At 50.8% G+C, this 27,034-nt stretch overlaps 1 protein-coding gene across 2 annotated transcripts in view; it reads left to right on the forward strand.

The window, feature by feature from the left end:
• Nucleotides 1–27,034, forward strand: part of CDH4 (cadherin 4) — a 690,417-nt gene that overhangs the window by 500,774 nt on the left and 162,609 nt on the right. For both annotated transcript variants that reach the window (XM_055372827.2, XM_055372828.2), the window contains exon 4: nucleotides 25,305–25,484. In XM_055372827.2, the coding sequence (XP_055228802.2) occupies nucleotides 25,305–25,484 (180 nt within the window). The remainder of the gene's footprint in view (nucleotides 1–25,304; nucleotides 25,485–27,034) is intronic.

The following is a 27,034-nucleotide window of genomic DNA, read 5'->3' on the forward strand; positions in this document are numbered from 1 at the left end:
CAAGAAGTAAAGTTGAATGAAGAGAAACTGAAAGAATCTGTCCCAAATGATGTTCTTCAAACAAAAATAAAACAAGTTGAGGTGAACACTCAGAAATGGAGGAAAGAATGAAGAGCTAAGAAAAGGCCAAGAACACAGAAAAATACAAATGAATCATAGCAGTGTAATGTTTCATGGGTGTAAACAGAGAACTCGATTTTACAGCAAAAACTGCATAAACTTTGAGAAGGGATAAATGGAATCAAAGAGATAGAAGTTGTTTGCATTTTTCTTAAAAATGATGGAGATAACAAATTAATATTACTCCTAAATAAGATGAAAATACTTGTTATAAAGTCTTTAGAAAATCACTAAAAGAGTCATAAAAGTCTGTAAGTAGTAACGTAATAAAAGGAAAAAATAGAATAATAAAAATTATCAAGCCAAAAAATGCAAAAAAGAGAAATGAAAACAGAATAGATGGGCTACACATTTCTCTTTAAGTAAGATGGCATATTTGCAAATATATTTGTAATTATAACAAATGAAAAAATATTTTGTTGTAATTAAAAAAATTGATGGATAAAGATAAATCCAACTATATGCAGTTTGTAAAAGATATATCTAAAAGGTATAAGGCTAAAGGTTAGCAGTAAAATCCTAGAGAAATAAATACCATGCAAGTACCAATCAAAAGGAAGCTAGTGGACTCTGTTAATATCAGATGAATAGAATCTGAGGAAAAAGCATTCTATTCAAGGAGGAACACTTCGTAATGATAAATAATTCACCAAGAAGATACAGGAATCCTAAATTTGTGTGCACTTAATAATATGACTTCAAAATATTTATGCCAAAATTGATAGAAATAAAAGGAGAAGTAACTATGCAATCAGTGGTCAATTTTAACAAAATTTCTTAGCAAATAATAGAACAAGCAGAAAATATCAGTAAGGAAATAGATTAGAATCACACAATTAACAGGTCTGGCTTTACTGAGACATATAAAAGCACAGAAACCAACCACTGCTAAATACACATGATTTTTAAGTATAGACAGAACATTTACAAATATTAACCAAGCAAGTCCCAACATACTTCATAGCCTTCAAGCAATTCTCAACATACTTCAAAGGTTTAAAATCAAAACATAGTTTGTTTTCTTAACTCAGAGCAAGTAGGCTAGAAATCAATAACAAAGAACATAACTGGAAAATCCCCATAGATTTAGAAGTTAAGTAAAAGCCTTCTCATTAACCCTTGGGCAGGAAAAAAAAAATCACATGGAAATTAGTGAATATTTTGAACTGAGTAATAAAACTACTGGGATGTAGCTAAAGTCATGCCCAGATAGAAATGTTTAGCCTTAAATGCATATATTACAAGATAAAGAAGGCAGAAAATTGGCTGGGCATGGTGGCTCGTGCCTGTAATCCCAGTGGTTTGGGAGGCCAAGGCAGGTGGATCACCTGAGGTCAGGAGCTTGAGCCCAGCCCAGCCAACATGGTGAAACCCCGTCTCTACTAAACATGCAAAAGTTAGCCAGGCATGGTGGCACGCCCCTGTAATCCCAGCTGCTCAGGAGGCTGAGGCAGGAGAATTACTTGAACCCAGGGGGCAGAGGTTGCAGTGAGCTGAGATTGCACCACTGCACTCTAGCCTGGGCAACACAGCAAGACCCTATCAAAAAAAAAGGGCAGAAAATCAACAATCCAGGCATTCATCTCAAGAAACTATAAAAATAACTGAAAATGAGACCCAAATTGTTAAAACAGGAGGAGAAAACAATGAAACAGAAAACAATAGAAATAACAAAATTGGTCCTTTAAACTACAAGGCTGATCAGACTGAGCAAAAAGAAAAGGTATAAACTGTAACTAATCCATATCAGGAATGAAAAGATGACATCATGACTAATCTCGTGGACATCAGAAAGATCATTTGGGGATATTATATACAATTTATACCAATACACTTAAAAATATACATGAAAAGGATAATAGTGTAGAAATATACACCTTACCAAACTAACATAAGAAAAAATCCTGGCCGGGCACGGTGGCTCACGCCTGTAATCCCAGCACGTTGGGAGGCCGAGGCGGGCGGATCATGAGGTCAGGAGATCGAGACCATCCTGGCTAACACGATGAAACCCCGTCTCTATTAAAAATACAAAAAATTAGCCGGGCGCGGTGGCGGGCACCTGTAGTCCCAGCTACTTGGGAGGCTGAGGCAGGAGAATGGCGTGAACCCGGGAGGCGGAGCTTGCAGTGAGCCAAGATCGTGCCACCGCACTCCAGCCTGGGCGACAGAGTGAGACTCCGGCTCAAAAAAAAAGAAAAAATCCTGCACTGTTTTATTGTTACAAACAAAACTAAAATCCTTATCACAAAGAACTGTCCATACCTGTTGGCTCCACTAGTAAGTTCTACCCAAGCTGTCAGGAAAAATTAAAACAAATCTTACACAAACCTATCCAAAGATTACAAAAAGAGGAATTGCTCTCCCAAAGTTTTGTCCTCCCAAATCCTTATAGGGAGGATACACACACTGGAGGTACAAGCCAATGCAGTAAGGCAAGAAAAAGAAATTAGAATAAATAAAACTGACATTATTTGTAGCTTATATGATTATGAATGTTAGAAAATGTAATCTGTCCTAAAAGAACCTGTCCTAAGTTATTGGGACTCATGAGTAAGGTTAGCAAGGGTGCTGGACGTAATAGTTGTACTTCTATGTACCAGGAATAAATCATTAGAAAATAAAATCTGAACTAGATCCCAATTACAATAGCATTAAAAACGATCATATAACTGGGAATAAATCTAACAAAAATGTACAAGACTTCTTACATTTTGTTGAGAAAAATTAACTATAAAAATGGAGGGATATGCTGAGCTCATAACTTGGAAGGCTTGTTAGAATATTGATTCTACCCAAAGTTGCCATAGAGTCAACACAACCTCAATAAAAATTTCGGCAGATTTTTTGTTTGCTCGTTTTGGGAAGAGTAAAGAGCCGACTTAAAATTTTTTAATGGAAATGGAAAGGGCGAAGGTAGCCTAGAACAAGAAAAAGATGGGAGGACACATCCTTCCAGACAAGTTGTTGGGGCTGTCCTGTGTGCTACAGGATAGTAAGCCAGACTCCTGGCCTCTACCCACTAAACGCCAGGTAAAGCCCCATAACCTCCATATGCAACCAAAGCTCTTTCCTGCCACTGCCAAATGTTCCCTGGGGGGCAAAACTGCCCCCTTTTGAGAACCACTGAACTACAGCCATTAAAATGGTGTCATTTTGAAGCAAAGATGATTAGATAGACACTTGGAACAAAAATAATGAGCCCAGAAAAAGACATGTAATGTTTTTAAAAATCAGCTTCATGGACGTATAAATCTCATACTACAAAATCCACCCAGTTCCTCTTTGCAATCTGATGAGCCTTGTCAAATGCCCAGGGTGCAGACGCTTGATTTTTTATTATAAGAGCAGTGCTGTAGAGCAGGTGCCAGCATGCTGTAGCCCACAGGCCTTTTATGGCCAGCAAGCTAAGACTGGTTTTTACATTTTTAAATGGTTCCATTTTAAAGGGTTATGTAAGTACCTATACGATGTCCTCAATTTTGCCCCTTAACCTGAGATGCCTAAAATATTTACCATCTGGCCATTTGGGGGAAAGTTTGCCCATTTCTACAGAAACAACAGAGGAAAGACTGTCTTTTCAATAAATGATGCTGGGCCAATGGGGCATCTTTAAGAAAAAAGTAAAATGACCCCTACCTCACACCACAACCAAAATCCATTTGAGGTGAACTGAAAACCTAAACAGGAAAGGCAAAGCAATGCAGCTGGGAGTGAAGTGACCCCCGGGTGTGGAAAGCTTCCTCGCACATGGCACGTGAAGCGTGAAACATGGGAAAGAATGATCACTGGACTTTATTAAAAATAAGAACTTCTGCCAGGTGCGGTGGCTCACGCCTGTAATCCCAGCACTTTGGGAGGCCAAGGTGGGCAGATCACCCAAGGTCAGGAGTTCAAGACCAGCCTGGCTAACATGGTGAAACCCTGTCTCCACTAAAAATACAAAAATTAGCCAGGCATGGTGGTGCACACCTGTAATCCCAACTACTAGGGAGTCTCAAACAGGAGAATCACTTGAGCCCGAGAGGTGGAGGTTGCAGTGAGCTGAGATCATGCCACTGCACTCTAGCCTGGGCAACAGAGCAAAAGACTGTCAAAAAAAAAAAAAAGAACTTCTGATCATCAAAACATATATCTTAAAAATGAGACAATAAGGCAGAGTCTGGGAAAGGACATTTGCAGCACTTGTATACTCTTGATGGGAGTGTACAATGGTACAAATGCTTTAGACAGCAATTCAGAATTACTATTAAAGCCAAATATACATATGCCTCGTTTTTGGTGTATGCCCATAGCAGTATAGGCAGGTAATACCAAGAACTCTGTACGGGACGTTGAGAGAAATCTTACGCATAATCACCAAAAGCTGGAAACAACACACATGCCCTCACCATTGCAATGAGTCAATAAAATGCGGTGGGCTCCTAAAGTGGAATATTATACAGCAGTAAAAGTGAACAAACTGCAGCTAGAAGCAACAAAGCCAGCGAATCTCACAAACAGACCAAAGAAGGAGAGCAGGCAGGTGCCCAGCAGCAGGAACACGTGTCAGCCGAGTGACCGCACTCCCATGAAGTCCAAATTCGGGTGGCACTGAGGTGCAGAGTTACAGTCGGTTGAGGGTTCCTTTCAGGGGGCAGCAGGAAGCCAAGCTGGGGGACACCAGAGGGTGGGAGGGAGTCTTGTGGCAAGACAGGTGCTCATTCTGCCATCATTTTTTTAGCTGGTGTTCTGTACGCTGTTGTACTTATAGTCTATTACTCACAATTTAATTTTTTTAAACAAATGCATGCAGAGGGCTACCTAACTGTGTTTAGAGAAGGTGGGAGTTCTGATGGGGGCACGTGGTGAGCAAGAGTTCTGCTGGCAGAAGGTTCTGGAGAAACAAATGGCCTCCTTCAAAGCATCAGTTTACAGAGCGCTGGGAGTCCCAGGGCAGTGTTTCTTGAGAGGAGCCTGGAAGCAAATTTTGCCAGGGCAGGCGCATGGGGACCCCTAATTTCCTGGCTCTGTAAATTTCATTTCTCTTATGTCGAGGTTTCTTCAAGTGCCGCCGCCTCTGTCCGTTATTTTAGCGACTCTGTGGAGTTGGGTAAAACTGACAGCTTTACAGTTAGATGAACCATAAAAATTTGGCAACTCTTCTCCTTCTTTTGTCACCCTCTCTTAGCAACTATTTAAAAGCAGCCTTTCTGTGGGCAATGCAGGCAGTGCTGGAATCTGGAAGAACTGTTTTTTGGTGCAGTCTTGCAGGAAAGCTGATAGCAATTCAATTAGGAAATGCAAATGAGGTCACATATTTCCCACCGGAGTGCTGAGTCACCCCTGAGGAATCAGAGCAATATTCCGGCCTCACAGGAAACACTCGAGACCAAGCTCTCACCCAGTTGTCATCTGACTAGCTGCTGCAGCAATGAAAAGTGGCAATAGGACCTGTGGGTATCGTTTGCAAAAAAGAAGCTGTTGTTTATGAAACTAATATCATATCTTCTAGCATACGTCAGCGTTTATGAGGATAAACTCGGCCGAGCAATGTCCCACGGCCAGGCGGGCCCAGGCGCTGACGTGTGGACTTTCCTGGGTGTTTCTGTCCCCCCAGGTCCTTTGGGCTGAACTATGTCCCCTAAAATTCAGGTATTGAAATCCTAACCTCAGAACATGACTTAACTCGGAAATAGGGGGTTTGCCAATGTAATTAGTGAAGAAGAGGTGATTAGCGTGGGCCCTGATGCAATAGGACTGTGTCCTTATAGAAGGGGAAATTTGGGCACAGACAGGGACAGGGAGAAGTCCTGTGAAGATGAGGCAGAGAGCTGGGGGATGCCTTCAAAAGCCAAGGATCAGGGAAGATTGCGGCACCACCAGGAGCCAGGAGAGACGCCCAGAGCAGATTCTCCTGCACAGCCTCCCAGGGACCAGCACTGCAACATCTTGATTTTGGACTTCTGGCCTCCAGAGCTGTAAGGAATAAATCTCTGTCTCAGCCCACTGGCTTGTGGACCAGAGCCTTTCGGCCGAGGTGGAGACTCAGATGGCAGAGTGCAGACAGACCCCAAGGCATCCCCGAAGGCAGGGAGGAGTGACCCCAGCCAGGGGTCCCGCCCAGGGCTCCAAATACCCCTGAATCCTCTTGATGCAGCCACTCTTCCCTCCAGGGCTGTTGAGGACAAGTCCCCGCCCACGGCAGCCCCCAGGTCCCTCTGCTGCTACCCAGGCCCTTCCACTGCCCCTGCTGTCCCCCTGCCCACTGCAGGCTCCACAGGGCTTGGGGCGTCCCTGGGGAGAGGAGGGGTGAGGAACGGGTGCCATTCGAAGGGCCGCAGCACACAACAGGTGCAGGCACACTGCCCGGAACACCACACACACACGCCCCACACCACACACACGCCCCACACACACCACACACACACGCCCCACACACACCACACACCACACACACACGCCCCACACACACCACACACCACACACACACGCCCCACACACACCACACACCACACGCACACACGCCCCACACACGCCACACACCACATGCCACACGCACACACACCCCGCACACACTATGCACACCACACACATGGTGCACGGCACACACACCACACACACACGCCCCACACACACCACACACCACACACACCACACACCCCACACACGCCCCGCACACACTATGCACACCACACACACAGTGCATGCCACACACACCGCACACACACCACACATACACACCCCACACACACTACACACACCACACACACAGTGCACGCCACACACACCACACACACGATGCATGCCACACACCACACACATGCCCCACACACACCACACAGTGCACGCCACACACACCACACATATACCCTGCACATACCACACACAGAGTGCGTGCCTGTATTAGTCCGTTTTCACACTACTGATAAAGACATACTCGAGACTGGGAAGAAGAGGTTTAGTTGGACTTACAGTTCCACATGGCTGTGAGGCCTCAGAATTATGGCAGGAGGCGAAAGGCGCTTCTTACATGACAGCAGCAAGAGAAAATGAGGAAGAAGCAAAATGAAAACCCCTGATAAACCCATCAGATCTTGTGAGACTTATTCACTATCACGAGAATAGCACGGGAAAGACTGGCCCGCGTGATTCAGTTGCCTCCCCCTGGGTTCCTCCCACAACACGTGAGAATTCTGGGATATACAATGTAAGATGAGATTGGGTGGGGACACGGCCAAACCATATCAATACCACACACACCACACACACAGTGCATACCACACACACACTGCCTTGTAACACCACACACATAGTGCATGCCACACACACCACACACACACACACGCCCCACACACACCACACACACAGTGCACTCCACACACACACTGCCTTGTAACACCACACACATAGTGCATGCCACACACACCACACACACACACACACCCCCGTACACACCACACACACACCATACACACAGTGCAGGTCACACACCACACACACATGCCCCATACACACCACACACACCATATACACAGTGCATGCTGCACACACCCACACACATGCCCCATACACACCACACACACCATATACACAGCGCATGCTGCACACACCCACACACATGCCCCATACACACCACACACACCATATACACAGTGCATGCTGCACACACCCACACACATGCCCCATACACACCACACACACCATATACACAGTGCATGCTGCACACACCCACACACATGCCCCACACACCACACACACGGAGCATGTCACACATGCCCCACACACCATATACACCACACACAGTACATTTCATACCACATACATGAATTGCATGGACATACCACATACACTGCACACACTACATGCCACACACACTACACACATATACACACCACACATACACGGCACACCACACACACACCACACATCTACACGTACACACACTCCACACAGTACACACGTGCGGCTACATGAAACACATGCGTGGGTGTTGCACACTCACACTGATACCAAACTCAGTCTGAAAAAGAGTTCTGTGTATGGTCAGCAGCAAAGGACCCCGCACTTCGCAGGGTTGGATGCGGCCACCCAGCTGCATCACCCCAGGCTCACTTGGGGTGTTCACCATGCCCAGCCCGTGCCCCCCATGCTCATGTTCCCACAGCAGGGCAGGCTGCGCCACTGTGTCCACTGTGGGCCGAGCTCTCATGCCTTCTCCTCTACACATTCTGATGAATCACAGACAGCCTAGGAGCACATGGAGGAGGTGTGGGCTTCGTTAGCGTGAACGCACCCCCTGGGCTGTGGTGCGAGAGCTCAGAGCAGGATGTCTGGAGTCTGCATCGTGGGCCTGCACCTGAGCTCCTCTCAACCCTGGCCAGGGGCTAGGCTTCTCCTTGCCTCCGATCTCCATTTGTATGCTGGGGCTGTGGGACTGTCACAGAATGAGAGGGGTTGCTGAGCTGTGGAGGTGGGGCCCACAGGCAGCTGTTAGGAAATGTCAGGTGTGTCACTGTAGAGCACGTGCAAAGGCTGGAGCAGGGAGTCCAGGAGAGGCCTAGGCCAAGGTGAACTCTCTCCTGCACAGGCCTGTCCCCCACTACTCACATGGTCCATATCCCCTATCCCCCAGGCCAATCACCCCATCCCCTGGACCCTCCCTCATCCCCGGGTCCCTCCCCCATCCCCTGGTCCCTCCCCCCATCTCCTGGAGAAGCCTGGATATGAATCACTTCTTGCCCTTCACCCTGAGAGCAGAGGCCTTGTAAGTGAGGCTGGCATTGCAGGGAAGCATCCACAGACTGCATTCCTCCGTGAGTTCCCCAGGGCTGGCTGGCTAGTGTCTGATCTGAACCTGGACACCTGAGCACTGGAGAACTTTAACTGAAGGGGGCTACAGGTCATCAGGGCAGTGAGGGGATGGTCCCCCAGGGCTCTCCACATGAGCTGTTTCTGCAGAAGGCATGTCTGCCTTGGGAAAGCACCCAGAAGGTCCTGAGGTGGGGATCCAAGTTTGAAGCTCACATCTCCAGAAAATGGTGGTTTGTTTTATCCTTCTCCCAAAAGGTGGCCCTCAACAGGACTGAAAAACAGCAATTCTAGAATAAATAAACAGCAACAGTGCCATTGGCAAACTTGTAGACAACCTGTCCACCTCCTGGCTTTGTTTTGAAGATGACGAGCTATTTTAATGAGTGTGAATAACCTCCACGCTCCTGCAAGTTCAGACACCGTCACCAGCAGAGGTCTGGCTGCTCAGGTGCAGATTCCATGGCCCCTGGGTTCAGCAGAGCGTGTATTGGTATCTCCACGCGTGTTTCTCCACATCAGAACACAGACCCCCCCAGCCCCCTCCAGGGGGCTCGAGTTTCGGGGGTGATGGGCCGTCAGTATTAGGTTTCATGGCCGTCCAATGCACCCCGAAGGAACGGCAGCTTGTAACTCTTCATGGGTTGCGAAGGACGGGAGTGACTATTGGAATTGGTCTTGCTTCTTTCAGGCCTGAGAAGTTCAAACTTAGCCAGTGTTTTCAGGCTGCAAACAGCCTTGAACGACATCTGGGCTAGCCCTTCACTTGTACATAGAGGGGTGCCCAGGGCCCCAGGGGCAGTCAGCTGCAGGGGCGGCCCCAGACTCCCGAGGACCAGGCAGGGAAGCCCCCTAGGGAGCAAAATCTGGTGGGTTATTGGTCATTTTCGCCAGGCCATCCTGGTGGGAGAAGGGCAGACCTCAGTGCAGACACTGCCAGGGTCACTGTCCCAAAAAGATCTGAAGGGGATTGAGCCCGTGGTGACCTGGAAGGTGGCTTGGTGAAGATTCTTGCTGCCATGTGGAGGGTGTCAGGGATAAAAGTGGGCCATGCCAGCAGGGAGGCTCTGATCACGTGAGCCCTGGAGGGAGGAGCGAGTGGTACAGACTATGTGTCACCTCCTCCCCCAGAGGCATGGCCACAGGACTGGACCTGAGTGGCAGCCATGCCTCTGAGGACCTTGGAGTCCCATGGGCTGGGAAGATCTGGAAGTCACTGTCTTTGTTCACTCCAGGAGTGATGCTGGGCATTCACGTGTCCCGGCACTGCTGTGTGGCAGCTCTGTCTAAGACTTGGGGACACGACAGAGGACACTGCAACGTGGTCCCCGCCCTCACCGAGCTTACCTTCTCTCGGGGCAGGCAGGCCAGGTGTCCATGTGGCAGATGCAGTTTGGCAAATGCTGTGCAGGCACATTCAGAGTCAGGTGAGGGGTACCCAGCCCCGGGACAGGTGGACAGAGGGTAGAGGTGCTGTTTCATCCAGGGGTGCAGGATGTTGACATCCAAGTTGAGAGGTGATGTATGGGAAGAAGCCAGCCGTGAAAAAATTCCCGTGGGAGGAGTGTTCCAGACAGAGGGAACAGCAGATGCAAAGAGCCGAGCCAGGCCAGCCCCGGTCACAGCGTAATTACTCAGTGCACCACTGTGGGATGTGTGCTCTGCCTCGGGCCCTGGGCCCTGCCCGTATTGTGGTGCCGTGGATGAGGCTGTACGTTCTGCACGGTTGACTCATTTGCTGTCTGTCCTGACGCAATCGGAGGCTCAAGGGCTTTCCCAGAATTGCCACGAGGAGTTAGGGGCAGAGGGGCACAGAGAGAGAGCCCCGGGGTGAATCTGCCTCTGCACACCTCCCAGCCAAGGATGTCTCTGATCCATCTGCAAAATAAGGACCACGAGGTCCATGAAGTTGTCCTGAGGGCATGACCTCAGGACTGCACGTGGCACCGCGTCCCATGTACAGTGACGGTCCCCCTGAGCCGTGGCTACTCTAACCCCAGCTCCATGTCTGTCTGGGCCAGTCAGTCCAAGACTTGGCTTCCTGATGGGGGACGAGCCCACCTGCCCGCCTCCCCTGCAGGCCTGTGCAGGCTGGGAGCTGAGAGGGCGCACAGGCACGATGCGGGGCAGGCACATGGGCCCTCCAGAGTCTCAGCTTCTAGCACAATCAGGTTCTGCTTGGGCCGTTAGCTCTCGACTAGAGCTGGTGTGTGTGTGCACGTGTGTGCATGGGTGTACACATGTATATGAGTGTGCACATGTGCGCGTGAGTGTGCACATGGGTGTGCACGTGTATGCGCGCTTGTGAGTATATGTGTGTGCGCATGTGCGTTCACACATGGGATAAGATGTGTGTGCATGTGTGCATTCGCACATGGGATAAGGTGTGTGCACGCATGTGCATATTTGTGCATGCATGTGTGCACACACACGTCTATATACACACTTTGGGGAGCCTGTTCGGAGCCCCCCAAGCAGAGTTGTGAGGGGCCAGCGCTGCCCTCCTGCAGGTGATGAAAGTAAAACTGAAGGCAGACTTCTCAGACCAATACGTTTGTGTTTCACTCCAAGGCCATGGCTCTCATTTAATATTTGGTTAAAAATAAAACCCTCTGTGGTTCTGGAGAAGGATTTTGTGAAAACAGTGAGAAAGGGGTCATGGACACAGTCTTTTGTAGCTGGCAGAAAGATTCCCAGCAAGAACAGGGGTGTCTGTGAGACTGAAACGCCACACGGTGGACAACAGATCCATGAAGCCGGAGGTCCCCAGGGGACTCTTCAGAGGACATGTCACTGAGCGTCTGGGCGCCAGGGCTCTGGTTGGAGCGTTTATTGCGGTCCTCACCAAAGTCTTCCTGAATCACACATGCTGATGGCACCGACCATCTTTCTCACTAATGCACAAAATATGAACGATTTCATTCAGTTCCACCACTAATGACTCTGGGAAAAAGTAATACATTTTCCCTTAACTTGCTAATATAATTTAATTTAATTTTTTTTTACTATGAATATATTTTTCTATTAACTGGAGGGTAATTTTGTTTAAGGTGTTTCTCACTAAACATAATTTTCCTGATTCTCTAGAGCAAGTTGTTCTCAGCCAGGGCACTAGGCGAGACCCGAGACGCCTGTGGTTGTCACCACAGTGGGGTTGCTCATGAGTTGGGTGCAGCCTGGCATGCTGCTCAGCATCCTACAGAACCCAGGACGCCCCAAACAAAGAAGGATTCAGCCCAAAGTGTTAGGAATGCCGAGGTTGAGAAACCTGGTCTAAAGCCAAGGGTGCAGCCCGGCCAGGACCGAGGTCACAAGCTCGGTAGCTTGTCTGGATCTCTTTGTACCAGAACATTCTGGAACCTCCTTTCTTCTGCTAGACAGAAATACTTATCAACACCCTTAAAGAGGCTGACATCAGAACACACATGCCACCTGCTCTCTTGTCAGCCACAATTCCTTATCCTTCTGTATCTTCGCTTTTGGTGGGAGGCAAGGCTGAAGGGTAGGGGGAGGGGGTGGGTGGCTTTGAGATCTTCATCCAGAGAAACGTGGTGGTTACGTGGTTTGTGAGGCTAATTAGGAACAACATGAAACCCCTCCATGGGGTGGTGGTAATTGTTACAAGTTGCCTAAAGAACGAACTCTAAACTTTCCCCCAGGACAGCCCAGGCCCTCAGAAGTCATAGCCCAGGCTCCGGCTTTGCCCACAGGTGCGCGGGGAGAGGGGTCCCAGGACTGCAGCGTGCTGGGTGATCCTCCATCCTCTGTGTCCTGTGAGAGGAGGAACGGTGAGGGCTGAGAGCCCAGGCTCCAGGGGCCATGGCCTGAGTTCCAACCGGCCTCCAGAGGACAGCAGCATGACGCTGGGCAGGTCGTGCAACCTCCCTGGGTAAAAATGAAGGTGCTGGCTTCCCGCCCTTACTCCAACCTGGGGGCACTGAGCTGAGACCTCGGTGCACCGACACCATGGCAGCAAGCCATGAGCCTCCCTGCTGAGGCTTTCCTTCCAAATGGACACAGTGAAGAAATAACTGCCCGACTGTGTTCAGGAAACCTTTCCTTGTATTATTTCTATGGGAATTTTCAAAATGATGTCGCCTTTTTATGAGAGATCAGAAGTAAGAAATTCGGTGGTGCTCGTGGGGCAGGGAGAGTGGGTTTGGCCCCTACTGGTGTCATTGATGTAAGAAAAAAATCCACTAAGTGCCTTTTCGGAATGAAACTCATGCAAATGCTGACTTACAATGGCTCACATGTTCTATTTGTGAAAGAATGTAGATATCGTTCTGTTGTTTTAGTTTGTGTTTGTTAAATACCATTTTATTCCGTCCATCCTTAGCTACCATGGAAACCAGCTAGAAGGCTGCAGACAATATCCTAGTTAAATATTTTAAATATACATGTTTTCGGGGAAGCAAAATGGACCCTTTCTCAAAGGTACACTGAAAAGGAAATAGGAGGTAGAGGAATGAACTCTGTGTAGGTTTTAGGGCACTCCCTTTTTTAAAAGAAATCTATTCTCAGTAAATATCCATACTAGGTTTGACATTTAGGGGAGGGGGGCTCACATAATTTCCTTTTGAAGCATGTTTAACCCAAAGCTATAAGGAAGCAATGAGAACAGGAAGACTGCGAATCAGAGAGATTGAAAAGAGCCATAAATAGCCTTGATATTTGGGGAAGAAATCGTATCCTCCCTGTTCCAACAGAGCAATGTACGTTCATAATGCAGGCATGGCCGGTCCTTCCCCAGATGTTTCATTCCCACGGCAGACTCCTATGCAATCGATAGTCTTGGAGCACTAGACTCCAAGACGTGGTGTGTGTGTGGCTGGGGTCAGCCACATATTTACCCAAACATTAGAACGTTCAGCAAAACAGGAGCCGAAAATGCACTATGAGGTGGTGCCATGGGTCTGTGGTCACTGCCACATGAGAAGCTGCCAGCACCCAGGAGCCTGAGGCTAGACAAAGTCAAAGGCCGGTGGCTCTGGGGACAGAGGTGCTGGGTGGCTGGGACTGCAGTGCACAGAGGGGTGAGCACTGATTTTGTTAGTGAATAACGCGCAGAAGACGCCGTGGCCTCAGCAGGGCTCCGGGACCTACATAGGGTTTCAGAGCTCCCAGAACATTCCATCCTGAGAGTGCTCTTCTCCCTGCATCCCCAGACAGAGCACCTTTCCTCTCACGGGAAGCTCCAGTGCATGGAGCATCCTTATAAGCCGTGCTGTTCAGCCATGCCGACAGCTCCGCACAGCAGGCAGCTCTGCATAGCAGGACCATGTTAGAGGGCTGGGCACAAGGAAAAGCTGCAATGCTTTGCCTTTGCAGCCAGTCCAGCCTCAAGGCCACCCCAGGGCCCACCTGGCTCCACTGTGGGGATAGGCCAGGAGGCAGGAGCTCCCCTGCGCTATTTCCCTAGGCCATCCAGTCTGCAGGTGGTGGACTTCCCCAAGTCAGAGTAAGACCGTTTCGTAGGCACTCTCTAGTGACACCTCCGAGATCTGTTCGGTGCCCATCACCATTCTACACAGTCATGAGGCATGTTGGAAACAGAATGAAATCCACAAGTTAGATGCCTCTTATGCCTGACGTGACCACACAGCGGGACTGGCCAGCATCTGGTATGGAAAGAAAGTTCTGCTCTCTGAGCTGAATTCTCTTATGATGATTAACTTTCTCATTCACACCAAAAACCATCTTCAATACCCACTGTTCACCCACATTTCCACTTCTGGAGACATTTGCCACCTCTATTTTTATCTTCACAGAAAAGGAGGGCTCTGTTTTCCCCACATGGCTCACAGGGGTGTGTGGAGCAGATCCAGCAGAATTCCCAGCTCGGGGCTGTTGCAAATATTCTTCTCTTCCTTGATGGAATGGCTCCCACTGCACTCTGTCCAGCCTGGAAGACAAGGAGAGGCAGCAAAATCAGGGAAGTGAAGAAGCACAATCCCCTCTGTGTCCTCTCACCGTTCCTTGACACTGGGTCTAGTTTATCTGCTTATGCAAATCGGACCCCCAGGCTCTGCAGCTACAGAAGCCTTGTCTCTCAGCATTGCGGGTTCACAGGGCTATGCTGCCTATCAGAGAAATCCAGTGGCATGGGGACCTCCCCAAAGAGCCACTTTCTTGGGTAATGAGAGCCAGCAGTTACACCTTTCCAGGAGGGGGGCAGGTGCACCCCAACAAGCTGACACGGAGCACCTTGACCATGGCAACAGCCAGTACGGTGACCAGAGATCATGTCCCAGCAGAAACTGATTTGAAAACCTTCCCATAAATGCTTTTGTGGAATCAGGTGGACTTGTACCATGCAATTTTCTCAACATTGTGGGGCACTTCAGATGCTAAGGACATGTCCAGCAGGATCAGTGCAGGACCTGGCCACTGGGCGGGATGACAAGTGAGGGATGCCACCACTGCCATCTGTGACCTATCGCCAAAGGTCGGGGCTGCCGGCTTCCCTTAGAAATATACTACGGATCTGGTGTCAGGGAATTTGAGGCAATTTCCATGTTTATGCCATCTCTTGAGGGTAATGACTTCGACTAGGAACAAGGGATGCTCGCTCTTCCTCACTGAACTTGGCAGGAGCATCAGGCCCCCCACAACTAATAACCCATGCTCAGGGAACCCAGGCCCTGTTCCCCTCTTCCATCTGCACCACGCTGGGGTTTTGATCAGGTCCGCCCCATCTCAGCCCATCTATTCAAGCGGCCTGCGCTGGCATCTGTGCCTCTGGGACGCATTTTCGCGCGATGGCTATGGCACTGCGGAGCGGGTGCCCAGTTCAGGATGCCCAGAGAGCTCGTCCACCCTGCAGAGAGCCTCATGCAATGTGTCCAGAGGGTCTGGAGTGGGACCTGCTATCTGCATCTCTACCACAAGGAAATGTTACAATAGTTGATCACCATTCACCTGTGAACCAGCTCCCATGCCCCGGCCAGACCACGATTGTGGGGAAAGACCCCTCGTCTTCCATGGAAGGCACTCTGGGAGTTTCTGCATGGAAGCCGGGTCTTGGTGGCTGCCCTCCCCCATGTGGCTTCACCTCTGAGTGTTTTAGCATTCCCTTCACTTAAAAGCCAGGGTTCCTCCTTGGCTCTTCATAATTCCCGGCTCCTAACAGATGCGTGGATTTGAGAATAAAAAATATAACAAATGATAACTTTTTGCATGTAGCTTGGGAGGTCCATATGATTATATTCTTTCCTTAACATTGTTTTTTTCTTTTTCAAAAAACAGAAAAAGACGATCATGTAAAGCCTGCCCCAGGTCAGTTTTGCATTCTTCGTCTCTCGCTTGCGAGTGATGAGGGGAGGGAAATGACCCGCGTTTTGCTGATACTGAGCTGTCCCTGGAGACCTCACCTCACAGCCACAGCCAGTTACAGCCTCATCACACAGACATGAGAGCAAGACCCAGGCGGGGAGCAGGGCTGCCAGGAGCTTAAGAAAATAAAATATTGTGGCCCCAAGAAGCCGACAGGGCGGAATCCGGCCCTGGGGAGAGCACAGGCCACCTCAGGGTGCAGGTATGGACATGGGGGCTAGTGTGGTTTTCTCAACATGCACCTTGCCCGTGAACCCCGGGGCCACCGACTTCCAGTCGAACGGAAGTTGTCTTTGTCTGTGTGCCTTCCTTTTGTCTCTTAAGCTCATTTACCCTCTCATCACTTCCCCTGAATCACAATTTATGTATTCTTGAGTGTGAGGGATTGGTCACTGTATCCCTGGGAAGAGAGAGGATGCCTGTATTTGAGATTGGTCCAGGAAGCCTGCACAGAGAGACCCGGGGCTGGAGAAGAGTTCATCCAGAAAGACCATGAGACCACCCAGACCCCTCGAGCCATGGGTGGAGAGTGAACACACCTTCTGCGCAGGGCCCCCCAAGCAGCCCACTGGAGCCCACGCTGTCATTTTATCTCTAAAAAGCCAAGCTCCACTTATGCATGGGGCTTTGTCATGCATCCGCCCCATCAGTGGCAGTTTCGCAGCACCTTCCTCCCCAGATGTGAAGTGAAGCTTCCGCTCCCCAAGGTGCCCCAGCCTTCGGCTTCTAACATCACTCCTATCCCCACTGCTGCCCACATCCCAGGCATCCAGGTAGCTCCGGAGCACAGAGCTCACCAGCCCCTCCCGTCAGCAGGGAAGCCGAGGCCCAGAGAGAGTGGAAGCCTCATGCAGGTCGCAGGGCCCAACACTAGGACCCGTGCCTGGAGGCTCCTGCTGCTGCTGCCTCCATAAATCACCATCTTAGAGTAGGATCAGCAGAATGCGTTCGATAGGAAGCACAGTTGATTAGGGCTTAATGGGGAGAGGCGATCTGAAATGAGAAGCACTTTGTAAATAAAAGCTGATTAAGAAGCAGGCAGGTTTAGAATCACCTGCACCTTGTAGACACATCCCTGGGGGCCTCAGGCCCCCACACCCTTCATCTGCCCCCTGAGGAAATGGCCCTGTCCCTGCTCAGCACTGGGCAGGTAGGCTCTGACCCTGGAAACTGGGCCCCTAGACAAGTTCATCTGCTGCCACTCCTGGCCGCTCAGGGCTCGGAGGGGTCCCGAGGGTGGACCTCCCACAGCCTGGTGTAAGTAAGAGGCGGGAGTGGTGACACCATTTACCAGGCATCTGGGGCACACTGCTCCAGGCTCTGATGATGCCCCAGACTGCAGACTCTCTCCACCCCTGGGCTCTGTTCGACCGATGGACCGCCATCCCCAGCCAGCCAATGGCTGTACATGATACTGAGGCCAGCAACTCACCCTGGTGTCTGTCCCAGGAAAGGTAGCTGAAGCCACGAAGCCACAGTTGTGGGGCTCACAGATGTCATCTGCAAACAGACAGGCCGGGCTCTCAGCTCAGCTGCAGCAGAGCAGCCTTAGGGCGTAAGGAGAGCAGGGAGGAGGAGGAGGAGGAGGAGGAGGACGGTGTCTCCAGGTTGCTGTCCAGGCCAAGGAGGCCGAGTGTGAACAGACTCTGAGGAGCCTGTCCTGGTAGGGACCAGCCTGGGCGTGGCACATTTCAGGAACAGCAAGACTGGGGCCAGGAGTCAGGATGGGGAAGGCAGGGGCTGACCTGGGCGGCCTGGAGGCCAGGCCCAAAGCCCCAGGTGCCTGTGGGGGCAAGGGGACTGGCAGGGCTCCCACCCTCCCATCTCAAACCCTCATCCAGGGAGGAGAGCCCACCCCTTCCAGCAGCCCCCGGAAAGTCACTTGCTGGGGTCACCTGCCTTCCCTGGAGCAGTCACCTGGCCAGGTGGAATGCCGGACTCTGATTGGCCGGCTGGACCCTTAGGCCCACCCCCGCACCTCTGGGATTGGCTCCCAGGAGGAAAGTATGGGTGGGATAGAGGGACCGCGGATGCTGGGCCCAGCCCTGGGTTCTCTAGGACCCCACTAGGCCACCCAGGAAGGAGCCTGGGCCCACAGCTACCTCCCTGGCAGGCCCCTTGGTCTGGGTCCAGGAGCCCACTTTGCTCACGGTGCCCTCACCAGAGCAGTCCCTGACCCTCCCCTCCCTACCCCACCCTCAGTCTCCCTCGCCACTTGGCCCCAGCTCTCCCTAGCCAGGCAATTTGGACAAATTCTTCCACTGGCCTGGGCCTCAGTTTCCCTTCCTGGAATATAAGGGTTGTGGGACACCCCGAGTTCGCCCGCCCCCCAGCCCTAGCCCCTGAATACTCAGAGCTCATCCTAGGCCCTCCTTGACCCAGCCTCCAGGCTGCAGGAGTCTTGCCCTCTCCTCTGCCCTCTGGAAGTCCTGCCCAGCTTTTAGGAGCTCCACCCCCAGCTCTGCCCCTTCTCAGGTTTCTTCCGACAGCAGGGCTGAAGGTCCCCATGTCTGTCAATGCTCCCTAGACAGTACCACATTCACCCCACACATGGCAGGGGGGCTTCCTGATCACCCCCCTTTCACAGATGAGGGACTGAGATCCGGGATGAAAGAAATCCTGACTTGAGCAGTGGAGAGAAAAGCCATGCTCCACGCAGCTCTGTTAACCTCGGAGCCTGTGACGCCCCCACCCTGCTTTCCTTCCAGGCCCCAAATAATGGTGGTGTCTGCCTGGTTTCTGAGGCATCCACACTGTCCTGTGCTACTGTCTGTGCCCCCTTCCTGGCCCGTCCTGCCTGGCAAAGTCCTATTCACCCTTCAGTGCCCTGACCGAGATATAATACCCACCATGAGTATTTCTGTCCCCAAGTCCCCAGTGGACTGACTGTGTGCGACTTGGTGCCAGTTTGAACCTCCTGCCTGATTCTGACTCTGCACTAATCGTGGGCCCTGTGGGAAGTGGTGGGATGGGCCCATCAGGATGGTGGGCCACAGGTCAGACAGCTTGGGCTCCAGTCCTGGCCTTCCAAGCTTGAGCGGGACTTCATTCCTTGAGCTTGATGTCCTCTGTGGGCTGCCCTGAGGACTAAATGAGACTGTGTCTGGGAAGTCACTTGGGCAGGGCCAGGGCCCGTACAGGACTCAGGAAGGTGTCCCTGAGGTCATGGCTGCACCCCACCCCCACATGAGCATGCAGGAGACAGGCTGAGGGCCATTTGCTTTGTCGTCTCCTGGCTCAAGGGTGGCATCAGTAACTGTGTGTGGATGCAGTGGCTTAAGTCTGTCCACTGAGTTTGCTCCATAGAAAGTGAGTGGCTATCAGGGCCCTGCTGCCCCCACCGGGGCTGTGGTACCTCCCTAACGTGTGGGACTAGGAAAAGATGCACAGCCCCCGGGGCAGTACCGGGTCCAGGGTGGCACCAGAGCAGGTGTTCCCTGCCGTGTGGAGTGTGGCCTGCCAGGGGAGGTGCTGTAGATTGAGCCTGGCATAAGGATGAGGTGCCCAGGCAGAGAGAGGGGCGGGAGCAGGGCCTCGGGCGGTGGAGGTGGAGGTCCGGTCCCCAGCACCTGGCGGGTGAGCTGAAACCCTATAGGCTGGAGGCCAGAGTGGGCGTTTTGGGCCGCTCCTGCCCACTGCCCTATAGGCAGGGCTTTGAGGGAGCTGAGAGTGCATCAGGGAGCCCAGTGGGGCTGAAGCAGGGCAGAGTCAAAGGCACAGGGAAGAGGAGGGAGCGCAGGAGGGGAACTGTGGGGTATGGGACACTGCAGCCCAGGACGGGGCCCTGGCCACAGGGCCAGTTTCCAGGCCCAGAAACACTCATGGGAGATAAAAGTAGGACCACAGCCCAGGTCTCATCCTGTCAAGGACGGCTCCATGAAACATCCTTGGGGAGCCATCCTGCAGGCTGCAGCAGCTCCGGGAAGCTGCCCTCTCACGCATCTTCCCGGGTGTCCATGAGTGGATGGAGGCGACGGTGGGCGGCTGCCTTGGAGCTCCTGATTCTGCAGATCTGCAGGCACGAGCTTGGTTGGACCCCAAAGACGAGCTCAGCCACCAGGACCCTCCTGGACCCTGCTAGTTACAGGACTTCTAGCTTGAGCTAAACTATCAGGATGCAGGGAGTGGGTATGGCCAAGATATCTTGCTGCTGGGCTGTTGGTTTTGAGAAAGTTGCGATGTGCTCTATACACACACACACAGGCACACAAACACACACAAGCAATGCGTACCTGTGCATGTGTAGAATGCATAAACACACATGTATTCATACATGTGCATTTGTGCATGTGTGTACATGTAGTCATACACCCATACATCTATGCATACTTGACGTGTGCATTCATATCTATATGTGCATGTGCGTACATGCATGCATACATGTGTGCATAGCGCCTGTATACACATGTGGGCATGTGTACTATCTAGTTTCTGGTAATGGTGTAGTAGAGGTCACCTTTAAGTCTTTACCCAATGCTCAGTCTTCATTCACTCCGAAATACAGAAGAAAGACATGCACCAGGGAAAATCAGCAGGTGTCATCTGTTAGAAAATATTTTTAAGCGTAACTGGAAGCATTATTTTCAATGAGTATAATTATGCATCAGTGTTTATGTGATGTCTTCTGAATGGGCCCAAGATGACTGCGTGTTCAAAAGAACATGCTTGTTCGACCAGGGTGAGTGCTAATTGTGGTTGACATTTTCTTCCAGGGAAGCGGGTGCATCTTCCAGGCAGAAGCCCGCACAGGTCTGGCACGGATTTTCGCCAGATTTTGTTATTACATTTGTCTCACAGCTTTAAAATAGTAGCAAATATGTGCAATTTATTTAAACAACACTAGGGAAATTAACGCCATACAAGCTCATCCTAAGCAAATGAAAATGAAGGATTTTTTTTAAAAACGGCTGTATGGAAACCCTTTAAAACTCGGAGTCTGAGATTCCGAGGGCCCTGGTGAGCTGCTGCTGGTTCTGAAGCACCACCAGGTGGGAGAGACCAGCCAGTCTCTGCCTCCGTCTCCCGCTGGGAGATGCAGGGGAGCTGCAGATGCCCAGAGGGCCCCTGCTAGTGGCTGTGCCAGAGGCTCCCCTCACCCTCATCTGGGAGAGATCTGTCCAGGATGCCTGTCCTCGTGCAGACCTGCTCAAGAACAAAAATAATGCTCCACCACCCTTCTCCAGAGGTGGATCCCCAATTGCCTGCGGGCTGGGAGACGCCCTGTTCTCCAGCTGCAGAACATATCAGGCATGGTTGGCGGCCCTACCCCAGAGTTGTTAAGTCTTAGGTGAGACCTAGGAACCTGCATTCCTAATGAGCTCCACAGGGCACTGAGCTGCTGGTCCTGGGACCAGCCTGGGAGCTCAGACCTGTTTCTTCCCAGTCTGGGATTTATGGAACACATCCCGGGTGGGTGCAGGAAACATCACTCAGACCCCCTTTTCCCTTGGTTCCCCATCTGTTCCATGGGCAGATCAATTTCTGCCCAGTCCAGGACCTTCCTGAGGTCCAGCAAAGGGGATTCGACTTCACAAACAGAGACCACAGAAGGGAGAGGTGGCACTTTCAGGTGCTCTGGCCTTGGGGTCACACTCCTGGCATCCAAATCCTTCCTCTGCTGAACGGGCTGCATGGGCTTCATGAGTGCCTTGGCTTCGCATGGTAGGAAAGTGGGAATGATGGTGCTCCCCGCTGAACTGGTGAGAGGGAGGATTTATGGGGAGACTACATGGAACAGCATTTGGCCTGGAGCCTGGAACCTGAGTGCACGCCACATCTATTATCATTGTTCCTGTTGGCTATGTTGGCGTTATTTCAAGCCACTTTGAGCAGTGGGATTAATCTGGTCTTTCTCATCAAAGCTTAGAGCATATTAACGTAAATTGTCATATCCCCAAGGTAGAGACCAGCTCCCAGGGAGGTGCTATCTGTCTGGGGCTAGGTCTTGGAGGACAGGTGGGATGTCTTCAGTGGAAGGGCCAGATGCAGAGTCCTGCTGTCCTGCTCATCGGACATTCAGTACCTATGAGGCACAGGCTACTGGTCTGGGCGAGGAAACCATGGAGTCCAGTTGTCTGTGCTGGGTTCCGGGGAGAATGTGCAGCTAGGACTGTCCTGGAAGCTCTTCAAAGGCCCCTGAGGAGCCTAGAAAAGCCCCCGCCCCTTGTCATCATGAGGGGCTGAAGTTGAGATCCCTGGGTCTCCATGTTTGCACCTCACATGGCTCCTTCCTAAGGAAGGCCAGGAGTGCCCCATGGAAGCCTCCTGGGTTTTATTAATTGAGGCAAATGGTGGTGTGGACCCCCACTGCCTGGAGGGGCAGCCTGTGGTCAGACGCCTCCCGGCCAGCTTTGTCCTCCCTGCCTTGGGCTGCCCTGGTGCAAGGTCCATTCTCCACCACGTGAACTCTCATATCCTACTGCCTCTGCAATTCAGATAAAATGAGCATCAACCACGAAGACTGCGGTGAGGCATGCCATGTGGGCACCCTGCACTGGACCCGATGTGGCAGACGCATGGACGCCGCATATACGCATGACATTCTGTTGGTGCTGTCAGCCACAGGAGTCATGTGCACTATCACGTTTAGGAAACACAGAAAGGGGCCAGGCGCGGTGGCTCACACCTGTAATCCCAGCACTTTGGGAGGCTGAGACGGGAGGATCACGAGGTCAGGAGATGGAGACCATCCTGGCTAACACGGTGAAACCCCGTCTCTACTAAAAATACAAAAAATTAGCTGGGTGTGGTGGCGGGCGCCTGTAGTCCCAGCTACTCAGGAGGCTGAGGCAGGAGAATGGCGTGAGCCAGGGAGGCGGTGCTTGCAGTGAGCCGAGATCGCACCACTGCACTCCAGCCTGGGCGACAGAGTGAGACTCCGTCTCAAAAAAAAAAAAAAAAAAACAGACAGGTAAAAGGAAGGAAGTAAAATATGATAACAGAACTCCCTGGTGACCAGAGAAAACCAGTGTGTGCATTTTCATGTATTTTCTTACATTTCTTTTTTCTTTTTTTCTTTTTTTTTTTTTTTTGAGACAGAGTTTCACTCTTTTTCCCCAGGCTGGAGTGCAATGGCACAATCTTGGCTCAATGCAACCTCCACCTCCTGGGTTCAAGTGATTCTCCTGTGTCAGTCTCCTAAGTAACTGGGACTACAGGCATGTGCCACCACACCTGGCTAATTTTAGATTTTTAGTAGAGATGGGATTTCACCATGTTGGCCAGGCTGGTCTCGAACTCCTGATCTCAGGTGATCCAGCTGCCTTGACCTCCCAAAGTGCTGGGATTACAGGCGTGAGCCACCACGCCCAGGCTCTTTTTCTATCCTTTAAAAAAATGCAGTTGAGGCTGGGCATGGTGGCTCATGCCTGTAATCCCAGCACTTTGGAAGGCCAACACGGGCGGATCACCGGAGGTCGGGAGTTTGAGAGCAGCCTGGCCAACACGGCAAAACCCCACTTCTATTAAAAATACAAAAATTAGCCAGATGCGGTGGCGGTCTCCTATAATCCCAGCTACTCAGGAGGCTGAGGCAGGAGAGTCGCTTAAACCCAGGAGGCAGAGGTTGCAGTGAGCCGAGATCGTATCACTGCTCTCCAGCCTGGATGACACAGTGAGACTCCATCTCAAAAAAAAAAAAAAAAAAAAGGAAAAAATGCAGGTGCAGTTGATGCTATATGTATGCTTTGGTGCTATTTCTCCACTTACTAATATTTTATGGACATTTCTTCATGTCAGTCTTAAAAGAGTAACTTTTAATGATTATAATATTCCAAGACATGAACACAGTGTAATGCGTTTAGAATTCACTGTCAGACATTCAGATTTGTGCTCTGGTATTTTTACTTGTTTAAAAAACATCCAAAGTAAACATCTGTCTATAAGGACTTTGGTCCACCTAGAGTTTCCTGGGGACAGATTTCCAGCTGTGGAGTTACTAGATCAAAAGGGACCGTCCTTTCTGAGGCTCTTGATAGTCACTGGCAACTGGGAGGCAGAGGGCTGTGCTGAGTGACCACGGGGACCCAGCAGCAGGAGCTGCATCAGTGTCAGTCCTGACAGCCTGGGCCCTATGCTAAGCATGGGCTGGGCATTTTCTCATTGTCATCTGATGTCATTCCCATAGCAGTCCCTAAACTCAGGGCCATTGCTACTATCTCCCTTCTGTCAGAGAAGAACCCAGGATTGTGAGAGATGAAGGCACTTTGCCCCGCGTCACATGAGCTTTTGTACATACACACAGGTGGGGTCTAAGGCCAAATCCCACACCCTCAGCCATCAGCCTCCGCCCACTGACTCCCATCAGCCTCCACCCACTGACTCACTGCACACCCCCAGTGTTGCAGATTCATTTCTCTCAGCCTTGTCAATCTGACAGGTAAAAAGGATATATTACTTAGTTATGCATTATTTGATTACTGGGAGATGTGGACATTTTTCATAAGTTTATTGATCATTTATATTTGTTTTGCTGTGAATTATCTATTCATGTCCTTGTTAGGAAACAACATTCCATTTTATTTTCTTATTTCTAAGAGTGCTTTATATAGTGACTATTAACCTTGTGTCAAATTGTTGTAAATCATATTTTCCAAATGTGTCAATTGCCTTTTGGGTCTGTTTTCATAAACAGAAGTTTTGTGGGAAAACGTATTAGTCTTTTCTTTTGTGATCGCTTGCATTGTTTTGGGTGAGCTTAAAAAGCCCTGTCTACACTATTGGTGACATTGTCCACTATATTTTCTTCTTTCTTTATGGTTTCTTTTTCCCGCATTTAATTTTGTAATCGGTCTCATCATATTGATGGGGGTCTCACTTGATTTTTTTTTTCCCTAATAGTTCCTTTCCCAGCGTTATCCCGCCCTTCCCGCTTAGCTCCTTGTCCCAGCGTTATCCCGCCATCCCCGCTTAACTCCTTTTCCCGCTTAGCTCCTTGTCCCAGAGTTACCCGCCTTCCCTCTCAGTCTCGGGCAGTACAGATCATCTTAGCAGATGCCATTTTCCTCTATGTAAAACCTAACTGGACTTCTTTGCCTCTTCTCTCCCCTTTCCAAATAAAGCCGCAGAAAGGAAAGAAGATCGTGGCTCTGGACCCCTCTCCGCCTCCGAAGGACACCCTGCTGCCGTGGCCCCAGCACCAGAACGCCAACGGGCTGAGGCGGCGCAAACGGGACTGGGTCATCCCGCCCATCAACGTGCCCGAGAACTCGCGCGGGCCCTTCCCGCAGCAGCTCGTGAGGGTGAGTGCAGACCCCTCCCGTTGGCACGGGGGTCTCGGCGTTAGCAGTAGGCTCTTCTCCGGACATCCCAAAGCCAGGGGCGGGTTCCGCGTTTGGTGTCTAAGAAGGTCGCGATTTCACCCTTTCTGTAATGAGATAAGCCTTACACAGCGCGATGAAAAATTCAGGCGGGGAAGCTGCGTCCTCCGCGGTGGATGGGCCTTTGTGAGTTAAGGGTGATTTCTCTCTTGGTTACTGTCAAGTGGCCGCTGTGTGTGTGGAAGCAGTGGGCAGGGGCGTGGATCGTGGCCTTTGACCTCTGACCGCTTTCTTTGGTCTGATCACATTTCTTTCCATGATGACTAAGATCCCGGATGATGGGGTGGTGCCGTGACGATCACTGCGCCGAGGCCAGCGTGCGCCGTGCCGCGGTCTGTCTGCAAGTTCTTGGTCCCCGAGCTCCCAAGGCCACCCGAGATTGCTTTTACCGCAGAAATAATTTATTTTACAAATTTGTGTTTCTATTATCAAGGCCATCAACGAGCAATTTCTTCTTCCCTTTGAAGAAAATTGCAGCCCAATCTGAGCAACAATTTGATAAAAGGATGGCGAGAATTCCATTAAATAATTCCCAACCGTTGTAGAAAAGCCTCACCCCACCCTTTGGAAATGAGGGTCCCCAGAGTGTGCTTAAGGGGTCATTCTCATTCTTTGTGCTGTTTAGTGTGTTTTGTTTCTCATTCCTTTCAATGCAGAAGGCTGGGCTGTGCGTTTGGAATGCAGAGATGGGAGGAAGAGAGCAGCCACCAGGCAGGGTCCCCCCAATTCTTTGTATCCCTAACCTCGGCCACCAGGGGACCCCACCAGGGAGCAGCCAAAATGACCAGTTATTTATAGCAGAAACTCTGGCATGAGTGAATGCAGTGTGCCTCCACACCCCAGCCAAGGTGACTTGGTTGCAAATGTATCACCTGCCTTCTCTGCACAGAGCCGGCCCTCCCACCTCAGCACCCAGCCTCTGCTGCATCCTTCCCTGTCAGGGGCTCAGCTTTCCTTGGCCACCCACGCCCCTTGAGGGCCAGGCAGGTTTGGAGATTTTCCTGTGAAATGCAGTTCAGGGCTTGAAGGAAGCCACCAGGGGTTGGAACCCCATCCTGGGCGAGCTTCCCAGGCCCACATCTCCTGGGCCCACTGGGCAACCTCCCGCCCACCACGGATGCTAGAGACGATGCCAATGGCAGTGCCGTGGCCCCCATGCTGCGCCCACCTGACCATCCTTGGGGCCAGGATTTCTTGCATCCGGCCATTGCTTGTGTTGTCATTGACTTAAAATTCTTCTCAAAGTGATTCATTTTTTTTTTCAACTTTTATTTTAAGTTCAGGGGTACATGTATAGGATGTGCAGGTTTGTTACCTAGGTAAACGTGTGCCATGGTGGTTTGCTGTCCCTGTCAACCCATCACCTAGGTATTAAGCCCAGCATCCATTAGCTATTCTTCCTGATGCTCTCCTTCTGCCCCACCCCTCCCACAGGCCCCACTGTGGGTTGTTCCCCTCCCTGTGTCCATGTG

The sequence above is a fragment of the Gorilla gorilla genome, chromosome 21 (assembly GCF_029281585.2).
Source record: "Gorilla gorilla gorilla isolate KB3781 chromosome 21, NHGRI_mGorGor1-v2.1_pri, whole genome shotgun sequence".
In the NCBI taxonomy this organism is placed as follows: Eukaryota; Metazoa; Chordata; class Mammalia; order Primates; family Hominidae; genus Gorilla; species Gorilla gorilla.